Here is a 7,675-nt window from a genome sequence, read left to right on the forward strand (position 1 = left end):
AGCAACAAACTCATTTTTTTAATCTTTCACCTTCTGTTGTTTCTTTATTGGCGGCTATTTTTTCGAGGATCATGTGTGTCCTCTCTTAGTACGTAGGTTGTCGTTCAACTGAAACATATGTTTACACTTGTAAACAGTTGCGACATTTACTTGCAGAAGATGATTGCGTAGGCCTATAGTGAGGGAAAACTCGGATTTTGGTAATAGGCATTTGTGTTTAGGCTACTTTATAAATCGGCTAACTATCGGTGAAGACCCTCTTTAGGTAACGTTGTTTTATGGTAATTCTTCACTTATTTAATTTCGATTAAATTATAGATTAAGCAAGCTGAACTGAGGAGTAATGTATCGATTCATCGAACTTTTCTCTATCTCAACTCAAGCGGCCTAACTATAGGCCTATGTGTGTATTATTTATTTTTAGAGGTCCATTCCGAATCCAAAAAAACATGATCTTTGTAGAACATCATAAAAGGTTGTACGCATATCTAACATGCGTGTTAACAATAACGTGCGTAGGAGTGACGTTACAAGGCTATCATACGTCTCACTCTTCACAACCTAAAGGCAACCTGACTAACAGAGGTGAGTATAGGAAATTATCATCCCAAGTTTTATTTATATTTTCTATTTTAACTAAAGTATACCATCGAGAAAAATGATATTTCCTCCATGAAAATACTAACAAATCAGATCATAGCAGCAAGTGTACATATTGAATGTCATGGTTGAACCAAGGAATTGTATTGGTTGAAACATGGCTAGTTAATCATAATATAATGTTGAAAGTAGTTGAATGAATTTTGAATAATAACACTCTGTATTTTTTAAATTTAGATGCAATGAGTGTGGCGGGTATTCAATCTTCACGCATCATTGTCAGGTTTGTGATCTTTTTCATCATACTCGATTATTATTATTTAGAAAATAATATTACAGACATTGTGTGCAATCATTCATCAAACATACAAATGAACAAATGACGTAAACTGAAGAGTAGTAAGCCTAGTACAGATAGTATAGTCATAGGCCTCAACAACATTTCATATGTTTTTGTTTTTTCATTCTCCGATTGGTATGTTGAAGACCTGTACCAGTCCTTAATATGAAACAGAATTTATCAAGACCATCCGCCTGGGACTTGGTAGCCCGGTTAAGAGAGAATTCGTCGTAAGTATACATGATGGTACCACCGTTCTCCGTCGTTAAACTAATCCCTCTCGTCGCATACCTAAAGTTTGGGTTCTACTCAAAAAGTTCACAACGTCAGGTTATAATTTAGTGTTTATTTCACTGTTATTTTTCTTTTTCTTTGAAGATTGAATCGTTCGCTGTCCTTGTTTATAGACAATTCTTCAATTAATTGTCGAACTAACAAGGTTTACCCTTTACCATTTGGACTTAACGGAGTATGTAAGTACACATAGCTCGATTTTAGAGCAAGCTTAAACAATTATTAAATTACAATTAAAAACTCCTTTATTAAATTTCGTTCCACCACATTTCTATGAAATTGTTGCCTTGCATATCATTTCTAACTTTCTTTTTTTTCCAAGCTGATGCTGCTAAAAGCGTGTTGGAGGTATTACAACCTGCAAACAGTTATATCAAAAATAAATTAAGAAGGTTTGTGTTTTCTTACTTAATGATATTTATAAAGACAATCAGTATGGTTATCCTTGCTATATTGGAAGAAGTATAACAAAAGGATCCTCCATGCTTATATCAACGCTTTTTCCTGCACTTTATTTCAACTTTTATACCAAAATATCGGCATTTGTGTACGTCCCACTATACCATATAACAACAGATATACCGTAATATACACACTAGACATAGATTTAATTTAACGAAATTGTTTATATATAGGGCCTATTATAATAATTGCCGTTTCATAATAGTATAATACTATGATCGCAAACCTATCTATTTTTTTCTAAGTTTATACTTTATTTCAGTATGTCCTCTGCAAGTTGTCTGGTAGTTGGAGAAAAAGCTGCTGATAAAGTCATAGATTCATTTGACGTCATTATAAGGTGCGTATGACATCATTATAAGGTGCGTATGACGTCATTATAAGGCGCGTATGCGTAAAAGTTAACTTAACTGTAGATTTGAATAAAATACGTTGGATAAACTATTTTATATTTCATCGTGCTTATGAACTCTCGAGTGGAGTTGAAAGAGTCGTGGGTTACACCCCTGGCACAAGGTCAGTATCGAACCCTGAACCTTGGGATCGGAAGGCAAGCATGTTAACCGCCAAGCTACTATATCTTTATGAAATCAGTAATTACTGTAGTGTTTACGTAGTTATTTATGTAAATAGCCTACTTGGTCTGCAAGTTGCCTTATTTGCATATTGTTCTGCAGATGGTCAGTCCTTTTTAATAACGGGGGGGGGGGGGCATACAACGACACGGGCACAATAGCGTTGGTTATAGATGCGATACATGCTAGCTTACTGCACACAGAGGAACGTTTGTTATAATATGAATGTGAGAATACAAATAAAAGTACTTGACTGGATTGATTGTTTGAATACTGTTTCTTCATTTGGTATATCACAATTACCATCATCAATATTGCTATAAAGTACCGGTAGCATATTTGCTTTGAAAATCGATAAAATAACAAATTATGGTTTTGAAAAATGAAATTCAGCGCAGGCCGGAAGTGAACATAAAATTGAAAGATATACAATACAATCAATTGTGTTTTAAACAAATGTAATTATCGTGCCAGTTCGTTATGGTAATTCAATTGTATTTGTCTATTTTTTTGGGAGCGATGGAATAATGTGGTGTCGATAGAACATCGTGTATTGCCAAATAGACCTAATCTTCAATTGTTCTTTTCTTATTTTAGTATCAACGATTTACAGTCAATTCGAGTTAACAAGAATTTTCCCAATAAGGCCTACATCAATATCGTCAACTCCAGAGGTAGAAAAAGTCAACACTTTGAAAATATCAACGCAATAATAGTATTTATTGCGTACAAACCCGTCGACATGGGACACATTGAAAAGATTGTGAAACGCGTTCATAAGAAGACTGCAGTACGTTTAAGTTATAAAATGTTATTTTACTCAACAATTGTTATTTTACACACAAATTGTTATTTGTATCATGTGTGTAGTTTACGCTGTGAACAACTGAATAAAAACAAGTATGAATGAAACCTTTCACAATTTACAATAATATTTTAATGATGATATTGTACATAATGAGCATAATTGAGCCAACTTGATATGTGTAATTCATTTATACTATCTTATAATAGAAGAAACATTCAAAGATGCGAAACTTTGGGGAAAATCAGCGACAGACCACCAGCATGCTCATGCTAAATCCCGCTGTTGTTGAAGAGGTAGCTTTTAAGATATTCAAGTATCAAAGAACATCCAAAATCCATGTGAGTAACAATCTTAATCATTATTCAACAACACAACTAGAACGTTTATTGTAATATATTAGCATTGATTTCTTAGGGACTCCACAATATTTGACAAAACAATTTTATAGAACGCAACGCAAGGACGTAAGCACAGCAAGTATGTTGACCAATCACGACGCGATTATAATTAATTTGCTCACATACGCGTATAAAGACTGATAAAAATGGAACGGATTGTGTACGCGCGCGTAAACGATGTAGTGTGTAAATTATAGGACGAACGCACGCACCAGGTCACAATGCCTACAGCTGTTTTCTTGCATCTAGCAGCCTCATTATAACAAGTGTCGTTAATTTGTTTTGGTGCTTGGCTGTGTAAACATGACAATGTTTCTACAAACAGTCATGGTTGTTTTATTGTTGCTTCTGTATGTACAATTGTATTTGAAATCGATATTTCTTCTTTGATGACAGCAAAAACAAACATTTTCACCGTATTTAACTGTTTCGTTATTTATACAGTATTTAATTGTATTTTTGTAGAAAAGAGCATCTCCAACTAGAAGGGCAATCGGAATAATGCTAGCCTTGCACATTTGCGACAATGTTTCTATCGCAGGATTTACAGATATCAACATGATGTCTAAGCATCGCCTTGGTAAAACAACTAATTTGACTAAAAAATACAAAGCTAAGAAAAAAAATAACAATGAATATGAGATGATTCAAGAATTTATAAAACAAGGTATAATATATAACGTCATTGATTCTTAAGAAAACAGTAGAAATATAGATAGACCTCTGCCAATTGCTGGCATATAAATTAAGCACTACAAAAATAGGACGAATCAATATTCTATAAACAATAACGTTCTTTTTTACACATTCATAGATATAAAATAGAGCAATAACAATATTTTCACAAATTATATGAACTACCATAAAATAGCGATATATGCGGTTATGTTGATTGTTATTAATTTACGAAAGGCGTAGGCCCACGACACATTAAAAAATCACAGTCAAATGTAAACGTATTACAACCAGTGTGAACGTAAACTTATATACCAGTACTTGTATTTCAAACCTTCAGTTAAATACCCTTTCCATTAAAACTTAGAGACAATTTTTAATGATCTGAACAAGCTTATAGCACCTACTTTACGTGTAGAGATTCGTGTGTTTGAAATAACAGTACCTAAGTCCTCGGTTCTGAGTTGATGCGTTCTATAATCAATCAGTGCAATGGAACAAATAATTTCATGAGGTGAAAGATGAAAGGATATATTCAGTTCTTATTACATGGATGCTAAGATACATCGTTGTTAAGGCATAATTAAACGTGCACTATGGGCTGTTATTGCTGTAATAAATATTGACCAAAACTACTAACAATGGATTGAAGAGGGGATCGTAATTATTTAAACGTGTTTTATTAGTTATTGGATAATGTATAAATTAAATAACAAAAGGAGTATTGCTTATCAAATGTACATTTTGCGTTTAATCTATACGTTACAATTTAAATACGTTCAGAGACCTTGTCTTTTAATGTAAAACCAATAGAATTACAAAGCGGTTGTTCAAAAATATTGTATAGAAATAGGCTATAGACTTTTATTTATATTTATTTATTTATTTTTATTTATTGTAAAATGTGCAACGGTTTGGCCTACAGACGTGTACCATATTTCAGGCCTCTACTAAAGCTCTGGTGGACACAAAATGTGATGTGCCCATATATGGACCGGGCCTACTGATGTCATATCACTACCATATTTGGGCATATCACTACCGTACCAAATTTGGGCACATCAAACTGTTTTTGTCAAACTAGTTTGATAGTGTAGACAGAGCTTTAAACGAATATGTTGAACATAACACATTTAATTAGTGTCATAACTTACGTTACGAGTTTGTATACGCCGACCGCCCCACCCACGGCGGCTACTACCGTACAATTATCAAAATTCCATCCCATGTAAACATTCTACATTTTAAACTATTTATCAATGACGTCATCATAATTTACATATTAATTAATAGATCATTTTACGTATCATCTTCATTACTCGACAATGATCCTATTCTGTTCAAACCTTCCTCGATGACGTTCTTCATTTCGTCAATGTGACTTTTAAGAAAGTCCGTTTCGTCAAGTTGTCGATTGTTCATCTTCTTAACCACTGTTAGATCAGTATACATGACCCGGGTCACCATTAATGCCGCACGTGCTCTGTTGTATAATTCTGCCTAAAACAAATTAAAAATGATATCAAAGGCAGCATTTTAATAAGCTTTTTCATTTTTGTATAAGCTATAAAAATAAACATGTCATTTTTATGGCTTGCAAGTGAGAACTTTCCTAATTAGTAAATGTTATATATTAAATTTGTATGCCGCGTTTTTAGCTCGGCACACAGTCAATAAAGCGTGTAATTAACGTAAAGTGAATGAGAATGTGCAAGAGCTCGGAGCGAAAAAAAAACCCACAGAAAATGTAATGAAAAGTGGTTAGACTACTTACATCAATGTAATCCCTAACTTTCTTAAGTTGTCTTCTAATGTTATTAATTTGTTCGTGTACTTCCCAAGTACCGTGACCTGCGTACATTTTTTGATGATTACGATAATATTCTATCAACCTATCGAGATCATCATCACGATTGCCCCATGTTGTCATTTCTGGTTCAATTCGATACAAACGCAGACAAAAGTCACCAGATAGTCTGTTAACGAGTAATGTCTTTGTGAAAGAGGCTGGAAGAGGTTTTCCTATTCGAGGTATCACCAGCGTATCCTTCCGAAAAACAATCTGACTCTCTACCGTTCCCTCTGCAGACGATAATTCTTTGTAGTCCTTCGTTAATTCCATTTTACGTAGTTCATCCAACGTACCGATCCATAAATAAAAACCCCATCTGATGATTCTGTCCAAAACCATATACGCCAACCTTGCCATGTCTGACCTAACAGTTCTAACATCAGGGTTGTACGCATTAGAAGCCTTCTTCAGATAAAGAGCCGTTATAGAAACAGTATCTGGTTGACGTCGGGCTAGCAAAACGTCTACCAAAGGCTCTATTACTATACTACCGCGTACATATCGTAACCTAGGCAACCTATACTCCATAAGAACTTGGTTCAAGTCCTTTTCCTGACGTGACATTATATACGTCATAGTTTCATAAAATCTACATTGTATAAACTTGGAATCCTTGAGTAGCTCTTTCTTGCCGAGTTTGATGTCTTGGGTGATTATACCGTATAGTGCTAAGCAAGTGTCCTGAATTAGCAGTTCGCTGTAGTGATACTCGTCACTTATATTGGGAAGTTGATCCGACATTCGTAGATTTTTAACTTCGTCATTTCCTATCACGCTATTCTATAGAAAAAATAAAACAAAAATTGGTTTGAGACTAATTTATCGCTAAGGTGTTGGACATCCTGTCTTGCTTCGGAGGAAAAACAATATGTGCCTTATTGAAGGAAAAACTATCAACATGAATAACAAGACACAGGGAAAGTGTGAGCAGGAAGATGTAAAATAATTATTATTTTACATCTCCCTGGTGTGAGCAAGGTAATCTAACAGGATGCTGAGATCAAAGGGTTTATCCGTGGCTGCGACATGATCAGTTCCACGCCCTTAACCAACACGATGCGCCTCGCAGAATATGTATAAAGTACCAGTGCTGTTGCTATTTGTGGCCGCCAGACGTAAGATCAAAGGACTGTTACAAGCTCTGTGTCCTGTTGTTAGATTGCCTTGCTTTAACAACATTTACTTTCTAAGGCCAATAGCATCCATGAAACATACAACTTACCATATAAACAGGATCTGTGATAGAGGCGCCCGAGCCCATCGCTGCCTTGACAACGAATGATCATTGCTTGATCAAAATGCTTCCAGCCTATGGCAAGTTATTTGCAATTTACATTATTATTTGTGACAATATCCGATCGATAGTTTCTCATTTACGTACGGGGATTTTCTAAATCTTGTGATGCGTGGGGCTACGTTATCCAATGATAACACAGCAGAATAATATTCACAGTCAGACATTGAGGTCGGTCGGCAGTTAGGCCGTACACGGTTTTGTACACGGTAAACTTTTCGGACGCCTGCTGACGCGTCTATAGACGCGTCAGCAGGCGTCCGAAAAGTTTATCATTGGATAACGTAGCCCCACGCATCACAAGATTTAGAAAATCCCCGTACGTAAATGAGAAACTATCGATCGGATAGACGGTAAACTTTTCGGACGCCTAACGC

General features: G+C 35.1%; 2 protein-coding genes across 2 annotated transcripts; one reads left to right on the top strand and one right to left on the bottom strand.

The window, feature by feature from the left end:
* The first annotated feature begins 449 nt into the window (after positions 1 to 449).
* On the top strand, positions 450 to 4,173 carry LOC140060954 (CMP-N-acetylneuraminate-beta-galactosamide-alpha-2,3-sialyltransferase 4-like). The gene is made up of 9 exons (XM_072107330.1): positions 450 to 585; positions 838 to 883; positions 1,087 to 1,170; positions 1,319 to 1,413; positions 1,557 to 1,626; positions 1,959 to 2,036; positions 2,869 to 3,061; positions 3,286 to 3,417; positions 3,943 to 4,173. Exons 1-9 carry the CDS (start codon positions 450 to 452, stop codon positions 4,171 to 4,173), a joined length of 1,065 nt encoding a protein of 354 aa, XP_071963431.1.
* Positions 4,174 to 4,466: 293 nt separating this feature from the next.
* On the bottom strand, positions 4,467 to 7,265 carry LOC140060123 (uncharacterized). The gene is made up of 3 exons (XM_072106201.1): positions 7,227 to 7,265; positions 5,927 to 6,784; positions 4,467 to 5,652 (listed from the first exon to the last, which is right to left on the bottom strand). Exons 1-3 carry the CDS (start codon positions 7,263 to 7,265, stop codon positions 5,452 to 5,454), a joined length of 1,098 nt encoding a protein of 365 aa, XP_071962302.1. The 3' UTR covers positions 4,467 to 5,451.
* Between the last annotated feature and the right edge of the window lie 410 nt (positions 7,266 to 7,675).

The sequence above is a fragment of the Antedon mediterranea genome, chromosome 10, assembly GCF_964355755.1.
Source record: "Antedon mediterranea chromosome 10, ecAntMedi1.1, whole genome shotgun sequence".
Classification (NCBI taxonomy): Eukaryota; Metazoa; Echinodermata; class Crinoidea; order Comatulida; family Antedonidae; genus Antedon; species Antedon mediterranea.

Coding starts and splice junctions, on each gene's coding strand:
- LOC140060954 (XM_072107330.1), top strand. CDS start 450: ATGATCTTTGTAGAACATCATAAAAGGTTGTACGCATATCTAACATGC. Junction 884..1,086: donor TCTTCACGCATCATTGTCAG/GTTTGTGATCTT, acceptor GGTATGTTGAAG/ACCTGTACCAGTCCTTAATA. Junction 3,062..3,285: donor GCGTTCATAAGAAGACTGCA/GTACGTTTAAGT, acceptor ATCTTATAATAG/AAGAAACATTCAAAGATGCG.
- LOC140060123 (XM_072106201.1), bottom strand. CDS start 7,265: ATGGGCTCGGGCGCCTCTATCACAGATCCTGTTTATATG. Junction 6,785..7,226: donor TCACAGATCCTGTTTATATG/GTAAGTTGTATG, acceptor TTTTTTCTATAG/AATAGCGTGATAGGAAATGA. Junction 5,653..5,926: donor AAGTTAGGGATTACATTGAT/GTAAGTAGTCTA, acceptor AATTTGTTTTAG/GCAGAATTATACAACAGAGC.